The 18164-nt window shown below is 37.4% G+C and overlaps 1 protein-coding gene across 7 annotated transcripts in view; it reads left to right on the top strand.

The window, feature by feature from the left end:
• Nucleotides 1–16998, top strand: part of TLK1 (tousled like kinase 1) — a 99022-nt gene extending 82024 nt beyond the window's left edge. For all 7 annotated transcript variants that reach the window (XM_063341166.1, XM_063341162.1, XM_063341163.1 and 4 more), the window contains 9 exons: nucleotides 3053–3150; nucleotides 6464–6545; nucleotides 6833–6924; nucleotides 7011–7100; nucleotides 7843–8012; nucleotides 9120–9255; nucleotides 11753–11864; nucleotides 12158–12265; nucleotides 15251–16998. In XM_063341166.1, coding sequence (XP_063197236.1) covers nucleotides 3053–3150; nucleotides 6464–6545; nucleotides 6833–6924; nucleotides 7011–7100; nucleotides 7843–8012; nucleotides 9120–9255; nucleotides 11753–11864; nucleotides 12158–12265; nucleotides 15251–15427 — 1065 coding nt within the window. In that variant the 3' untranslated portion in view covers nucleotides 15428–16998. The remainder of the gene's footprint in view (nucleotides 1–3052; nucleotides 3151–6463; nucleotides 6546–6832; nucleotides 6925–7010; nucleotides 7101–7842; nucleotides 8013–9119; nucleotides 9256–11752; nucleotides 11865–12157; nucleotides 12266–15250) is intronic.
• Nucleotides 16999–18164: the final 1166 nt, after the last annotated feature.

The following is an 18164-nucleotide window of genomic DNA, read 5'->3' as shown; positions in this document are numbered from 1 at the left end:
GATTCCCTGAATGCATGTAACAGTGATGATGCCACCAATACTGCTCTTGTTTCAGAGCTGAGGAAGTGGAGTCAGCCAAGTTTGATAAATGGGCTTTTTACATTAGTTTTTTACCTTTAAAAAGGTCCAATTTACAAAGCATTGCATTTCTGAATGAATATCATGTTTTGATCATCTATGGTATCCACTTCAGTTGTTATCTGTTAGCATACTACCTATTGCAAGAGAGAATATAATGTTCCTACTTTTGTGGAAAATCTTTTCTCTGCATCTTAAATTATTTTTGCAGTCAGATATTTTACTCCAGTTTTTGACTTTTTTTTTTAATCCCATCATTCTAATACATCCGTGTAATAATTATGATATTAACAAACTATGGCGCATTGAAGCAAAGCTTTAGAGGAATAACTTGTGAAAAGGAATGACGGTTAGGAATAGCACCAGCTTCATATGAAATTCTCTAGATTTTTTTTCCCATGCTTTAACTTTTTTGAAGTCTAATGGAAATTTCAAGTGACATATGAAGGAAGCTGTTACAAAGTTGTTTAATACCTGAATTTTGTTTTCACCTTGAGCATCAATGCTGGGGTACCCTGTGTAAGAAGGAACTTCCTCGACTAAATGCCAGTGGGGAAACAAATGTTATTTCTTAGCAAATCATGTTTGAATGTATCTGAAAATAATAATAAAAATACATACTTGCATTTGAATTCTTACATGCAATACTTTGTTGTTAACTAAGAAAACCAGTTTTGTTATCTTCTTTTTATGTGGCTATATTTCTTCTTTAGTGTTTCTTTGCTGGTTACGTTTTTTTCCTGTTTCCTTCTGCATCTGCTGTTTTGCTGTCTGCTCCTCTTCCTTTTCACTCTCCAGATGCTTTCCTGGTACTCTTTATTTTTGGTGCCCTGTACATGCTGCCACCACCGGTTTTCTTTTTCTCCTGCTTCCCAGGAAATTCTTTTCCAGCTAGCAGCTTTGGTCCTGGAGAGAGGCTCTTGTTTTCTCACTTCCTTTTATATAGCAGTGACCTGAGGCAGCTAAGCTGGTTCATTCTTGCTTAAAGGTATTCACAGCCTGAGTGTCCTAAATAACAGCTGGAAACAATGCAACCAGCCAGTTCTCTTTGGACTAACATTGGCCTATGAACCACATTTTGAGAACCACTGAATTGCATAATATATGAACAAAAAAGCCCAAAAGAGGCATAACTGATGGATTTTTTTTTGTCAGCCTTTGGGAAGAACATAGACAATTGTGTGTGTGTAAGTGTGTGGCCTTTTGTTGGGGGGGAAAGGGCTAGAATTCTCTATAAAGGACTACTTGGTTATAAGGAACTGCATATCATTTTGAGGTATATAACAGAGAACTGCAAGGATGAATCTAAATATATATATATATATATATATATATAAAAAAAAAAGTTTAACATTGTATAAACAGGGGAAAAAAAACCAAACCTAAATCCTGACATTTTATGTTAGGGAAAACAAATGGTCCACCCAGATCTGCTAGCAGATTAGTATTACTTAGTCCAGCTTTTAAATTATTAGGAATTTGATTTTTGTTTTCTGGATGGAGGTTCATCTAGCTTTTTATTTTGGGATGAGAGTGGTTTTCCTTAGTTTATAGGGGGGGATTCAGGGTATCCACTGAAATCATCTGGTCTGGACTCCTCAGCTCGTTGGAAATGTGGTCATTTAATGTGTGTTTTGGATTATATAAACACAGTTGTTTCAGGATGTGGTTTTATGATATACAGTGTTTGGAAATACCAGCTTTACAGCATTTTCTCTCCCTTCTGCTGTCTTCTGACTCCATCCCCTTGTGCCATGATTTGTTGCCCTCTTGCTTTTAACAGCACCGCCAGGTTGTGCAGGCACAGTATAAATTGGATTGGAGAACTGATCTAGCTTCTTTCAAAAACCAAACACGTAGCTTTTTGTGAGGCTTGGGGTTTTTTTTTGTTTTGTTTTGCTTTGCTTTTTAAAAAAGAAAAGACTGGTTATTTTTCCAGTTTGGTTCACCATGTGGCTGTACAAGAGGCCGTGCCAAAATAACAAGAGATGATGTGGGGCACTGCTTCCACTGGGACTGCTGCTAAGAAAATACGTGTCAGATGCGAGGCCTGCTTTTTCCTTTTCAGCTAGAATAATTCCGTAATTATGAAATTTCTGATATGGACTAATTTTGTCTCCCCTTTATTCAAACTTCCAAGTTCTAGAGGTACTAACTCTGAAGTCGGATCTAACCCTTTGTACAGCATCTTTCAATGAGAGTACGTTTTTCACTTTGAGTGTAGATACATAGTTAGTCATCATGAATTCTTTACTTTTTCTAGAGAATCTGAATAAACTACTATTTCAGTGTTCTCTAATACACAACATGAAGATGAAATAATTTTAAGTGCTGAAATGAGTTAGGGAATGTGCTCATACCTGACATACCACTTTTGAAATCGCACTCAAAATCTGAGGCAATAAACATTCTGCATTTGTAATTTTAATAAGATACAAATGGAAAAATAATTTTAAATTAGCTTGGTTTTGGTGTCTTGTATCAACACCTTAAGAACGTTTCTGCTGTAATGACTTATTCTTTTATTCTTTTTTTGATTTGCACTTCAGCCTCAAAATATTTTAAACATCTTTTTCTTCATTTGTCGGTTTCTACAAAATCTGTAACTGCACGTATCTCAGTTTTTTCTTCTTTGTACATCAATTTCAGACCGCTTCCCAGATAATTTCTCTCCTTGGCTGAGGTACAAAACCCAGCTGCCTCTCATTTCAAATAGCATCCCTACAGTGCAGAACAAAACTGTGAACATCCCATTACCTGTGGGTTCATGGACAGAAAGGTTCCTTGAAACAGGCTTTTGCCTTATCTTTCTGAATTTTTCTGGCTTTAAGAGAAAAGCACAGCTTTCTTCTAGTTCAGCAGGGTTTTGTAATGTAATGTTCCTCCATCACCACTAGTATTGATGCAGGGGTAAAAATATCCTTTTCAAACGGGGAGTAAATGAGCTTTTATATTTCATTCTTTTCATTTGCAGGAGGAAGCTGAAATACAAGCAGAACTTGAACGTTTGGAAAGAGTTAGGAATCTTCACATAAGAGAGCTGAAAAGAATAAATAATGAAGATAATTCACAGTAAGAGACTTACTGTCTTAATTTTGTGTGTTTGTTTTTAAAGTAATGCTCTAAAATCACATTTTTCCTACAGAAGAGAGGCTTATTCATAAATTTTTCTTTGGTTCTCTTTGTTTTTGTGTACATTTTAAACACCAACTTATTTAAACTTAAAAAAAATAGAATTACTTATAATTTGGTAAACTTACGAATGGTTTTATTGAATATGCAAGAAATAACATATATACGCAGCTTATAGTGCAGGAGAGCGAAAAATTGCTAGACCATATTACTAGGCTAGAAAAAATACTTGTAAGGGAACCTAATGCAATTCACTTAGCTGGCAATAGTGCAAGAAAATGGAGAGAAGGTTTGATGCAACAGCAGCAATTTTGTGATGCAGTTAAAATTAATTTTGGTTTTATTGCACTGTAATTCCATTCCTACTAGGTACAGATACCTAGTAGGAAAAAGACAAATGCAAAGTCTTTTGTATTATGTGAAACGTTACTCTGTACTTCAGCTTGCATGGCAGTATATCATAATGTTAAATTGTTATTTAATACTAGCTATTACTATGTAGATTTGAAAGTAATGATTACATAACTAAAAAAATTAGTCCATTTTCCACGATGGCAAATACAAACACTAACACTACAGCTTTGCCAGCACTTGAAGCTGGCACTGTTGCTTCAAAGGAACTGGTTCTGCCTATCCCCGACTGCTTCATTATGCCCTTGCCCTCTTTCCTTTCACGTGCTTGCAATGGCATTTCTTTACCCAACAGTTGTTGGAAATTGGTCCAAGTTGAAACCAGCTCCTGTGGTTTCTTTTTCTGGATTAATTTTAGCCCCGTATCAATTTCCTGATCTAGTTCTTTGCCCCAATTTCAAAAATGCTTATGCTGCCATGAGGAAAGAGAGCAGCGCAAGGGTGGAATGAGCAGCTGGGGGAAGGAGATGATGGGACTGGGCTTCTTTCTTTTCTGCACTAGTAAAATGTTTATGAAATAGTAGCCTTAAGAATCCAGGATTTTATTTTATTTTTTACTTTTTAGACATAATAGAATTATATGGACTTTTAAACATTAAAGCAAGAAAGTGTGAAATTGTGCTTAACTGTTTTAATGGTCCCCATACCTACCCTGCATGAATACAGAAAATTTTTGTTAACGTGTGGCTATAGGGCTAATTGATACCTAAATTGGTGTTCTGTTTTGGGTATGAAAAATAGTGGGTGTTGATGCTTACAATTTGATGTCAGAATATTTTTTTTTAAAAGTAAGTGTCCTAAAACAGGCAGTTCTTGGCAAAGTTAAATGATAAACTTTTTCAATCTTCAGTGTTTGCATTAGAAAAAGGGGGGTGTTTTGGTTGTGTTTTTTTTTCAAAAGGATCCTTCAACAAAAAGGGGTAAATGCCACAGAAAAGTGACAGGCTTTGACTGTGTAAATATTGTGTATGTGGGGCAAAGAATGTCCAAATCACAGGCCCAGTTGAAACCAGAGTTACAAAACGTGGACGAGCAGAATACTGCAGCTTCACTGCTCATTTTCTGCAGTCAATGTTGACACATTTTATGGTGCAGAACGAAAAGCTTTAAACTTGTGTGTTCATGTTTTTGTGGGAGTTTAGACTTGAGTATTTACCAAGGGGCCAAGCTGCAGCTTACACTCATAATGTAGAAGACAGAAGCAATGGAGAAGTAATTTAGATCTGTATCAGCTGCTGTCTTTCTTAATGTGCCTTGGCAACTTGGCCATTTGATAAGGGAGAGGGTTCTGAAGCGAAATAGCTGTTGGGTCCTGACTCAAATCCTGTTGGATTTTCAGCATCCAGCTGTGGTGTAAAGTTGAGCCCCTTTTTTTGTTCTAGCTATGTTTCCCTCTACCCGGGTCTGCCCTCCCCAAGGGTCCCAAATAGAAAGTAGGCAACAAACTCACCTGTTTGGGGTTCCAGCCTTGACAATAGAGTAGTAAATATTGCCCAGTTTAGAGACTTGTATGTCTGCATGTGTTCCTTACGACTGCACTGGGATAACAGGACAAGTTGAGAGTGCAGGTTAGGGCATCCCCGTCTGGGTTTAGAGCCCACGTGGTGCTGGGGCTACCTGCAAGGTGCAGATTCTGAGCCACAGAGTGCCTCACGCAGCAGCAAAAGCAGCGGTAGAGAGCAAGGGTGGTAATGCTCACAAGACTGACCCTACTGGAGACATACAAGTAACAGAAGGACTAAGAAAATATGGATCTGAATTTGTTGAGTGTGATTTTAAAGAATTGGGCTACTGGTCACATGACATCAATCGCTTAATGATGCTACCTCTAAATCTGTTGTTTCTTCTATACTGAGTTCATTACTTACTGTTTATTATATTTTTTAAAACATCTTTAGCATTGAAATACGTATTTTCATAGTGAGGAAGAGGAAAGTTTTATATTTAAAAGGGGCACGGTAAGCAAGAATATGCATCTTCCCTCAAATACTTGACTGTCTACGACCATACCTCCAAAACTGTAGAGAACATGGAAGGATGGGATGACCTATTGGCAGATTAGCTCTAAATTCTTCCTCAGAGTTTCTATGGAGTAAAATTGCCAGCTGGCCCTAGATTCATGAGGATATTTTGTCTCATCACTGCACTAGAAACGTGATGAGTATTCACCTCCCTTCCCCTGGTTGGATGGAAGGATGTATTTTGTCTGCTGCGCGTTTCAGGAGAGAGTACGGTCCTTTTCTCTGTCCTGCAGCATTATTTTGTGTTTGGAAGGCGTGTTTTCTTCTTGCTATTGATTAGAGTATGAGCAGATATTTAGTCCTTTGGTGTGTTTTCTCCATATTGCTGTTTGTTATTTGTTAACTTCTTAGTGTTATGTAAAATCCATTTTGTTAAAAAAAGGCAGGTATGTACAAGTCTGGTCACGTTTCACGGGAAATTGGAAGGATATCTTCCTCATCCGTTCTAGAAAGCTGCAGTTTGAGACTTCTTTAAAATTTGGCACAGCAAAGAGGGAGCCCTTGTATCGCATGTTTAAATTTAAGGGTGCTTGTCTTATCCTCACAAAAACAGAGAAAAATAACAGAAAGTTTGCCGGAACTGACTGGTTTGATGATGGTGTGGTCATAGCATTTGTACACTAAATAGCCAGAAGGGACTGAAGTTGACCATGGCGTATGGTCGTGCCATAAGGTTACACGGGGTGTAATATTGTTCAGCATATTACATATTACTAGTAAAAAGAAAGCTCCATTTGAGAAGTAATACTGAGAGGTTTATATTTTAGACTCTATTTGTACAGCTTTAATAGAATTACATGATTTTATTTTTTTCTTTCGAGATTTAAAGATCACCCCACGTTGAATGAACGGTATTTGTTACTCCATTTACTTGGCCGAGGTGGCTTCAGTGAAGTATACAAGGTAGAGTGTGCTGGGTCTGCTAAATCTAATGTTTGATCCGTGTACATTTGTACGTTTAATTTTCAGGGGAGGGAAAGGATCTAAATAAGTTGAAGGATTGTAATGTGGTATAATCTTTAAACAGTGGTTGAGCAAACTTCGATTAACCCGTGGAGGGAGGTAGCGTTACAATAGACTTGTCAATAGACTTGTGAATTGCTTGCCAGTTTTTTTTCCTCTCTTTATTGGGTGTTATTTTTATCATCTTTGATTATAATTTTCCCATATTTGTGGGTTCCTTTTTTTAGGCTTTTGATCTTTATGAACAAAGATATGCTGCTGTGAAGATTCACCAGCTTAACAAAAGCTGGAGGGATGAAAAGAAAGAAAACTACCACAAGTAAATATTAATGACTTATGCTTCGTATGTTAAATTGAATAGCATTTTATTGATCGTAGAAGGTTAATGTATCCATCTTCTTTTAGACATGCCTGCAGAGAGTATAGAATACACAAAGAACTGGATCACCCCCGGATAGTTAAACTATATGACTACTTTTCCCTGGATACAGATACGTAAGTACATAAAATGATACATTTTCTAGAACTTGGCAAGGATTTTAGTGCTGTATATTAGATAAACAGAAATTAAGAGTATTTGAACAAAAATAATACGTTCCTGCTTTCAGCCAAAGCGTTTAGGGTTTCCTTAAACTTTAGGAAAAACCAAAGCACGCTAGTTGCAGAATTTTGTCTCGGCTAAGTATTACCTTCTATAAAATGATGAAAACAGTGTTTTGCAACACCTGACTCGCAAACCCCACAGGATGTCCTGAGGGTGAAAGGGACATGCAGTGCTGTAATGGTTTTGGGCAGACCAACAGCTGCTGGAGGGCACCTCTGAAAGACTGCTGTAGCTTAGACAGGTTTCCAAGACTAAGTGACATCAGGAGCATTATTAGCCTAAGTGTAACCCATGGCCACTGGGCTGCACCTCTTTGCATGAGATTGTCACATCTTAAGGGATAGGGAATATATTTTTCTGTTGAGAAACGTGCCTACATAAATAAGGGGTTTTTTTAACTTAACCTCTCATCAATATGGATGCATTTTCTCTTTCAGTGAGTATGAATGTTCTGATGGGTGCCAGTTTTCATAAGCTAATAGTTATGCCATGCGTTCTATTAACAATTCCATTCATATAGTTTAATATTCAGGCAGCTGTTCTTAAACTTGCCATTCTCAAACTAGGTTGTCATGTCTCTGATTGTGCAGTTTGATACATTATTTAATTTTGTCTCTCTAAATTCCGCCTTAGGTTTTGCACGGTGTTAGAATACTGTGAAGGCAATGACTTGGATTTCTATCTCAAGCAACATAAATTGATGTCAGAGAAGGAAGCTAGGTCCATTGTAATGCAAATAGTAAATGCACTACGGTATCTCAATGAGATCAAGCCCCCTATTATACACTATGATCTTAAGCCAGGTAAATGAGGGATGTTACGATTGAAAAAGTAATCTTTTTTTTTTTTGTTTGTACTTCATGCCTGAAAATAACCAGAATTATCTCTGTATGTCAGTCTTATTATAAACAACTGAAAAAGGTGTGTATTTTTCTTTCCAGTTTTATTACCAAAATCATCTGTCTTGTCTTTGGAAAAATGTCTATCGTAACTTTTCTACTTTGTATTATTTTTATTTGAATTTGTAGGAAAAAAATCGTATAGCAGATAGGATACATACATGGGTAATTAGCAATATGAACAGATAAGATCATTAGTTGGCTCAGTCGTGTCTGATCTTTGTGGAATGCTGATGTGTAAATAATTTTTCCCTTATGTATTTCTTATCCTGTAAAGGGTTGAAACAGATAATCAACCACTTCCAGCATCCCAGCATAAGCCCTTCAAAACAGGACTTTACTGAAGTTTTCTTTACAGTGACTAATAAGCATTGTCATAAACGATGTGTTCTGTCTTGGTTCCATGACCTTTGTTTTACCACCTTACATGAATGATGCTTGTGTTCTTCATGTACTTTATCTGCTGTGCTTCCAAGCCGGGGGGGGGGGGTGGGGTGGGGGTTTGTAATTCAGTGCCAGCCTGTTTGCTTGCTGCTGTGTAACAAATTGTTCGTATAGATTTCTCTCATATTACAGAATTGTACAGAATGTATTCTTAGTCTCATTAGTTTTTGTTCTCAGAGGAACTTAATCAAATAACTTTTATATCGAGAAATTATTACGCAAGTTTAACACAAGGAGTAAGACTCATAGTAGTGCAGCAAATTCTTGGCACAATTTTGTGGCATATGCAAGCCCTGAACTCTGTACTAGTGCTAAGTTTTGGTGTCTGCAGCGAGCTCCCAGCTAAGGGAGCCATTTCAGGTGACGATGATGATGGTAACCTAGAGAGTTCCTGAGACTGCACAGGAATGTGTCCTGGGCAATCTAGACTTGAGGATATAAAGATGATGTAGAGTTGTCGCTTCGCCCTCATGAAGTTAGATGCTCCTGAAAATTGAACCTGGTTTTGAAACTAAAGCATTCTGTTAGCTTTTTTGAGGTAATTTATTTTTTTTTTCCCCTGGATAGGTAATATCCTTCTTGTAGATGGAACAGCATGTGGAGAAATAAAGATTACTGATTTTGGCCTGTCCAAAATAATGGATGATGATAGCTACGGTGTGGATGGAATGGATTTAACTTCACAGGGAGCAGGAACTTACTGGTAATGACTGGTTTGATTTTGTGCTTTAGACTCTGGGTTATTGTTCAGGTATCAGAAGTGCTCTCTTATAAAGCAAATTTGGAGAGAGCTAGGATTAAAAATATTAACGTTGCTGACAAAGAAAGATTTTTGTGCGGTACTGTGAATGTTGATATTCCCAAATGTTAGAATGGTAACATAACCGGTAAGATGAAAGAGTGTGAGTGTGTGTTGTTTATCTTTATATATATAAAATGTGGAGATGATCCACTATGATTTAGAAACATGGTTTGCCTGAAGAAGCAGGTGTTTAATCTTTGGCTGCAGGTGGTTGAAGACATTTGACAGAGCTATGATGATTAAGCGTGGGTGCTTAGTCCTTGGAAATCTTAGAGCAGGGATTACCAGCAGGTAATGTCCTTAGGACAAAAGAGTATTTACTCTTCCATCCTAAAGGTTAATGACAGCTCAGCAGCTGTGATTTGTTTTCTGTGTGCACTTGCACGCTTGTTCAAAAACCTGAAGTTTTAGAGCTACCGAACAGGAATGACAATAAGCATTTCATTGCTTACAGAAAAGCGGTTTCTAGAATTTGCTCTCTAAAAATGCAGCCTCTTCATGGCACAGTAGCGCTTTCAGCCTGGGTGCGTGGTAGCTGTGTCAGGGTGGGTGGAATGGAAAGCCTAAATGGGCCAGGTTATTACTTGTGAATTCATTTGCTCTTTCTCTCCTCATTCTGCCTGTAGCCAGATCAGAGTCAGGAGCTGAAACCTAATTGTAAACAGAGAAGCCAGTGTCATTTCCGCTTGCTCTGCAGCTTTTCCCGTGTTTGGAAGTAGCATGTAATAAAGTTTTTGCCTTTTCCTTCAGTTTTTTTAGAAAAGAAGACACACATACTCTTGAGCAAATGCCAGTGCACACATGCTGTGAAAAGACAATTATCAAGTTGAAGCATTTTAGAAGTGTTAGGCTTTTGCTACCCTTTTTAATGCTTTACCTATTTAAACACCAATTTAAAGATTTTATTGTAAGAATATATGTAAAAAAATTTTGGCCTTTGGATTTCACCTAAAATGCCATGGGCACTAGTGGTGGTGTGGACTAAGAGATCAGAAAAGGTCCACGACCGTTACAGGTTCATGATGAATCTCTGCGTTTCTAATTCACACTTTCTCTGACCCGAAAATCTTCCTTAAGGAGCGAAATACTTTGAGTGACTTTGAGGTGAAGGATGAGTCTGTTCAGAGCAGATCGCGCAAACTGCTGGCAGCATAGTCCTGGAAGGGATTTCCTCAGTCACTGGGTCCAGTTACCTGCCTTTCCAGCCAGTTAGGTCGCATAATCTCTTTTGTAAACTTACAGACGTTTGTATTAAATTTAGTGTTTTGTCCCCAGTAATCTGATTTGAAGTGTGTTCCATAACCTCAGTTCTCTGATCATTAGAAACCTAATCTTCTAATTTACAGACTGTGTTTATTTGTGGCCAGTTTATACTTGTTTGTTCCTGTGCCAACACTGTCCTCCCTGAAGTAGATTCTTACCCTTCCTAGTACTTGCTCCGTGGTCTTCTATAGCCTTCAGTTTTTTCCCCCTGAATTTTATGCTCTCCGTTCTTCAGATCATTCTAGTAGTTTTCTTTTCACGTGCATCACTTTAAGCTCTTTTTTCTTGATTTTTGTAATCAGCACAGTACACGTGTATTCCGTAAGAGATTTTATGATACAGTGTGACATTCATATTTGTGTTGCATTCTTATCTCATTTTTCTGCTTATTTCCATTTGCACAAATATTTCCATAAAATTTGTTTCAAAACCTTACATGCTGTTGACAAAAGAATGTCTAGTCTGTAGTTGCTCTAGTAGTTTTTATGCCTTTATCAATTTTGGATGTTACAGTCAATAATACTTAACTGCCCCCATGTTGATAGTTTTGTTTGTTTTTTAAAGGAGATTCCATTTCACCAGTTCTTTTGTAATTCAGGAATGGCACTTCCTCGACTTTCAGCTTTTTTAAGTATGGCTTCCTGTAGATTGTAGGAATGGAAATAGAAATCACCTTTGTCTACCATATGCCCCTCTGCTTAACGTCATCATTCTTACTAAAAAACTTAGGTAAAGGCTCTTTAAGCCATATCGACATTATCTTTGATTCCTAACCTGGCCTTGCCGTAAAATGCTCTGTATAGCTTTCATCTTTTCCTGCTCTGATAGACGGAGAAGGTTCATATTTAACCAAGGATCCCGGTTTAAAAAAAAAAAGTGATAACTGGTGATTTAGGTAAATATTTGTGCTTGTATGAAATAGACCCTCTATTTGACTGACTTGCTATACAAAAAAGTGTAATGTCAGTTTTGATGGGTGTGTAAGGTGTTGCAACGCGGATCATAAGGCAACTGTACAGTTGTCAAAAGATCAGAGATGTGTACGCGAAGTGTTTGTATAGTTTGCTGTTTATATGAGATCTCGTGATGCTGTACATCCGCTTGCAGACACTGAGATGCATGTTTTGTTTTCCAGGTACTTGCCTCCAGAGTGTTTTGTAGTTGGCAAAGAGCCACCAAAGATTTCTAATAAGGTTGACGTGTGGTCGGTTGGAGTAATCTTTTTCCAATGCCTTTATGGTAGAAAGGTAAGGAAAACGTTGTTTGAAGATCTTAGAGTTTTAGAGTAAATGCCTGTTTCTGGTAGCCTGTGAACTATAGTCATAAAGACGTAAATCTACATGGAAAATCACTTGTGTTACTTTTTGGTGGTGTGTATTGATATTGCAAGAAATGTAGAAAGTCTTGACTGAAGCTTTTTTATTTACCGAATGGTTAGCAGTTTGTATTAACACTGCAACAACTTACTACAGCATAAATATTTATGAAATCAAAGTAGTTGCATAACTCTCACGAAGAAAATCATGTGCTTATTTTTCAGCCATTTGGCCACAATCAATCACAGCAAGATATCTTACAAGAAAATACAATATTAAAAGCCACAGAAGTTCAGTTCCCTGTCAAACCTGTTGTAAGCAATGAAGCCAAGGTAACTTTCTGTATGATCTTTGAGTAACAGTTAAAACATTTATCATAAAGGATTCAGCCGTAAAATTGCCATTAACTTAAGAATACTGTGGGACGAGTAACTAAACGTGTAGGAAAACGTAACAGAGAGCTAGTATTTTGATGTTTTTATTTAAGCAAACTTCTGTGACTTCTCAAAATCATGTCCTTCAAAGTGAGACTATATATATTTTTTATATATATATATTTTCTAGAAATTTGCAAGTGGTTTGAAAGTAGGCCACCTCAAAAATTATCTGCTTTGCTTTTTCCCGAAGGCCCTTCTGTGTCTCACTAGAAGTTCTTGTGAAACGCTTCTGCTAACAGTAACAAGCTCTTTCTGAAAATAGTGAAGGTTTTTCTCTGCAGCCTTATGGGCTTGAAGAACTATTTGACTACCAAATACCTGGAGGATATGCCTGCTAACGCTCTTCCCCTTGAAAGGTCATAGTATGTGTGTATTGCCTCAAACCTAAGTTTGAAACATAAATTCTTAAGATTGAGAATCTCTAAGATATGTTGATGCTGATTCAGGAAATAAGACGTCCAAAATCGTTCATCTGCCACAAAGGTGTGGATGGCAATGTTTCCTGTATTTAAAAATCTTATTTTGAAACATCTGCAGCGTCAACCTCATCTCCACAGACCAGCTATTCAGAAACAGATTAAGGTGGTTTCCCAAATGATTGCTGCCGAGAGCATCCGTATCGCAAATCCAGTTCTGTGAATATGGAAGAAAAGATTATATATGTGTTACTTGTTTGTAAAACTGTCCCAATTTTTGAAAGATATATTCCTGGCTAGATGCAGCAGAGATGTGCTCGTTGAAAAATATGCCAAGACAGTAGAATGCCTGTTCAGATTTCAGCAACTGGTTAAATGTATTTAGATTTGCGACAGAAGCTGCAAAAAATTTAGGAATGTTAAGATTTAGCTTTTAAAGATTAAAAGGAAAGGAAGCCTATTTCTAGAGGCTGTAGGTTCCCAGGAAAATAAGTCTTTTCGGTATGTGAGCCTGCTGTTACAATTTGTGATATATTTCTGTTGGTTATATTTTCTAAAAGTAGTGAGCGAGTTGCAGTTAAGGTTATGAAAGTTTGGTTGAAGAATTGTAGTTCGCCCTGGGATTTTTGCTTGGTGGAGTGTTTTCTTTGCTGTTTTTGCCATTTGGAAAAATCGTGTCCCTTGAACGCATGGCATAACTGATAACGTTATATGTTAATAGTTTATATCCCTGTCTTCTAACTTTGCATTCCGTTGTCATCAGTAGTTTTTATATAGAGGATGTCGGGAAAGAGTAGAGAGTTCAGCATGGAGAACTGGCAACTTATTTTACATTTTCTGTGTATTCCGTGTTTTGTTTGTTTGTTTGAAAGACTAAAATAAACTTTCAGTGTTCTCCAGTCTTATTAACATTGTCACGATAGCTGTAAGAGAGAGAGAGAAATTGTTCTCTGGTGGAAACGCTATAAAACAATTTCAGACTAACTTGTAAATTCAGACCATTTATGATGACTGCGTAGAATCCAAATTGTCTTACAGATTTATAGGCCTGGCAGCTGAAAAGAACAGCTTGTAAACGGAAATTCTGATTTGGAAAACATGGAGATGAAATAAATATGGAACCTGAAATGACATTGTTAGTTTTCAGACTGTAACTCTCCTTTGATCCTCCTCATTTTTTCCTATTTTCTGCAATGTTCTCCTTTGCATCGCAGCAGTGTGTCTACAGTGGCACAGAAGCATGAAGTGTTTGACAAATATTTTAGACACAAACTGTTACTCCAAGGATCTTGCAAACAACCCTTACCAATTCATTTGTTAGGAAGGATATATTGTGAAGAATTTGATTAAAATCCGTAATGTCTAAGAACATGTGAATATATGTATTAACAGATGTGCATGATCTTCATTCTGTACCTTGTTCATGCTGGATATGTAAACGATAGAAGTAAATTCTAGGAGGATTCTTTGGAACTTGTGTCACAGATATTATTTTTTTCCTTTAATCTTCAGTTTTTAATTGGAGCAAAGAACAAACAGCTGAACAGATTTATCAAAGAAAAGATATGTAATTCTTTTAAATTAAGTTCTAAATTAAGTAATGATGTGCTAATCAGTTCTGTAGCAATAATAAGGATTTTCTATCATTAAATGCTGAAGCCCGAGCTCTCAGGAGACCAAATGTTCTGTGTATGGTAGACGTAAGACTTGACAGAAACTTTCAGCACAAAATGATTGGCATACATCCTGTGGACCTAAACGTAGGATAACAGTGTCTCAGGAATAGTCCCGAAGCTAGATACACAATTTTTCAATTTATTAGATATTTTTAAGTGGATGGGATTGAGGTTTTTTCTGGGAAAGGAGTTCCAGCTAGGTAGTGGTTTCCCAAATAGTCTATTAGTTATTCAATACCTGTAGATCATTGCAACCACCGCTGTCAAATTTCGCATTTGGCTCTATTCCGTCCTGGCGCGTGTGGTAACACCTGCTTTCACAGGTCAGCTAAAGCGTTGAAATTCTGTCCCTGCGTCTTCCATCTACTCTTCGTCTACCGCACAGCGCATGGTTGTAGAAGCTCCATGGAGCACCTTTATACTTTTTCAGTCTTCTGACATTTGCCTTCTGGTTTTTACTAAACCGTTCAGGGATAACGCATGCAGAATTCTAATTGTGTGAGATGCTGAGGTTTTACTTGGAAATATAGTTCCTAAACATGGAAATACGTATTTGAAGTGTGATTATTTGAAGCCAATTCATTTGCTGATTTTTTTTTTTTCCTGCTGTGACGTTACATTTTTGATTGGACTCGGTAGTAAAATGTTACGCTGTCATTTGAATTGAATTACAGAAGAAGAACAATTTGTTTAGAAGCTAGTCTGTCCAGGAGGACACGCGTATTTGCTTGTGAGCAGACGTAATTATTTGGAGAATGGGATTGTAACTTTTTACGTTGCTTTTCTAGGCCTTTATCAGACGCTGTTTAGCATACCGAAAAGAGGATAGATTTGATGTCCACCAGCTGGCTAACGACCCTTATCTTCTCCCTCATATGAGGAGATCAAATTCTTCAGGAAACTTGCATATGACTGGGTTAGCGGCATCCCCTACACCGCCTACTTCAAGCATTATTTCATACTGAAATTTCGGCACCCGAGGAATGGCATGATACCTTTGTGTAGTTTCCAGATGCAGAAGTTGAGCTTGAAAGCATTTGAGTGTTTTTACACAGGACAAGTTTGATAACCGTGTTTTCAGACTGAAGTCCTCCTACGTAGTGTCATTTGTATGATTGGGATGGATCATGGACTGTGAATAAATGTACCCTTCTGAGAAATACCTTTAAACGTTGAAGGATGACACTGCCTGTTACACACTAACAGGTATACTGTGTTTAAGACTGAAGATAAGGTTTTTAGTTTTTTTCTGGGGAACATTGTAAATAATCTTTTTAATACTTAAAATACATTTGGTCGATACTGGAAAGTTCTAACATGAAGGGTAGTTTTTCATTATTTAAATAAAAAAAAGGGTAGTGAGCAAATTTGAAAACACAGGAAAAATTCCGTGCCTGGTTATAAACTAAATAAACTGCCATCTTTCCAAGACATTGATCTTTTGAAACCAAAGTAAGGAGTGTGAGACGGTCAAAGATATGTTCTGTGTCAGATTCCTCAGATAAAATTGTAGTATTTTATTTGGCAACTCAGGCTTGTACCTCCAAAAATGTGGTGGTGTTTCACTGAATTTAGATTGGAAGGGTGATATGGAATTCCTGGTACTTATTTCTCAAACAGATTGCTAATTTTTTTAAATCCGCTCAATTTTCTAAAAATACTGTACTTGCTGTGGTATTGAAACTTGTGAAACTTTCCAGGCTTCTCATAAAAGCAAGCAACAGTATGAAACCAAATGCAGACAGGTCATGTATAATGTTCTATGCAGGAATAATGATAAATTCCCTTCTAGCTCTATTGTAAATTGTTGTACAGATGTCACATTTTCAGTTAAATTTCAGCGACTTATTCCTGTACAAATGTTTAAAGTATGGCTTTTTCTAATTGGATATTGTATTTTTTTTAAGTCTCCCTCAAGGCGCTTTTAATTGCTGCTAAATGACGTTGCTTTTCCTTTTTGCAAAAGACTCAAATGACCTCCTTAAGGTGCAAGTCAACTGTACGTTATAGAGAGATTAAGAGTAGGTAATTCATTAACAATCAAGGCATGTAAAACAGGTCTGTGTTGGCAATATACAGTACAGTTCTTTCAGTCAGCTTATTGCGTTCTCAACCCCGCAGAGCGCATTGATACTGGATGTAGAAGTTGCTCACGGTTATTCTCTATTCCGGGAAGTTCCTATCAACAAGGAAATGTTTCTTGTGGCTTGTACAGATATTTTGAAATGTGAAACATTTTCTAACGGCCTTGTATGGTAGAAACTTATTTTTCAGAACAGTGTATCTCTCTCCCATTGACTATTCTTTTTACTATCCCATTCTTGATGCTGAATACCTATATGTAATTTTGTCCACGTTGCAGAAGGAGGCTGTATTACCACAGGTTTTCATTTAGTATTGTACAGTTAAACTGTTGCTCTCGTTTCCGATGTTGCAAGCCATTTTGTTTTCATTGTATATAAAGAAACATTAACTGTCTCTTTAAGATGCTGCTGAAATTGTAGAGAATGTAGCCAAAACAGTAATAAACAATGACAGTTGAAATTTCAAGGGTTTCGTTGCGTGTTTTTGCATTTCAGTGAAGGGGACGAATCAGCTAACCGTATCACTGAGCTACACCGAGCTATTTAAAGGAAACTCTCTTTAATTACAAACAAAAGGCCAATAATAGAATAATTAATTTAAGTAACATTGGAGGTGAAAGGGGAGGATTCCGTGAAATTTAAAACATCTGTTGTAATGAAGTAACCAAACATCATTTCACTGCACAGACCTCGCAGAAACAGCTTTAAGTATTTCAATGAGTCCTTCTAGAATTCTTTAACCGTGGAATAAAATTAACTCATAGAACAAAATCAGACTCTAATGGTGGCTCTTTCTGCCATATATTACACCAGAGTACTGGGACTGCACCCTTTTCACCCTCTACAGCGGAAGGCCGAGTGCAGGGTTCAAGGAGCATGTGCCGTAGCTGTAGGCTCACATTAGATTTCGTTCCTCCTTATTCTGCATGTGTTGGTATCGGAAGTTAAATGGAAGGATATTTTGCCCAAGGAAAAGATGTAGGATTGTGTTAACTGTCTTTTTATTGATCAGGGTTGCCCCTAGTAAGGGGAATTTTGGCAATATATTAGAGAACTATTTAAGTGACTGGAAATTTTACAGCTACCTAAAATAAGAGGGCTCATGCATTGCAGTAATTACAGACAGACCTGTTTTTCCTGGTGTTATCATCTGGGAATAGGCTGTTGTGGCTGAATACATGGCACTTGCTCCGGCTTTGCAAAGACACGTTTCTGAAACCTAAACACTCACTTTAAACAAAGTTCCATACGGAAATACATGAAAGAAGAGGAGAGTCACCATCTCATCTTTTGAATCAAAGTTGTGAGGTTTTTACCTCCAATACACACAGTTGTGCTTGTGTTAGCATCTGACAGTACTGCTAATAAAAGTTTTGTGTCCCCACATGGAGCCGTTCTGTGGTCAGAAGACACCTTGAGTTCGTGTGTTTGGTGCCTGGTATTCAGCAATTTGCGCTTGGGATAGAAATACCCTTGAGGCTGAGCTTGGAAACCCAAATTACTGCTGCTTGTGGAGGAATGCTGATCCGCTCCTAGGTAATTCCTGCATCTGTTCTTCAGTCTGCATTTCATGCACATTTTACTAATTTCATCATGCGTCATCCATCACTAGATTTCC

Source organism: Chroicocephalus ridibundus, chromosome 7, assembly GCF_963924245.1.
Source record: "Chroicocephalus ridibundus chromosome 7, bChrRid1.1, whole genome shotgun sequence".
Taxonomy (NCBI): domain Eukaryota; kingdom Metazoa; phylum Chordata; class Aves; order Charadriiformes; family Laridae; genus Chroicocephalus; species Chroicocephalus ridibundus.
The sequence above is the reverse complement of the archived record's forward strand: the minus strand, read 5'-3'. Positions and strand labels throughout refer to the sequence as shown.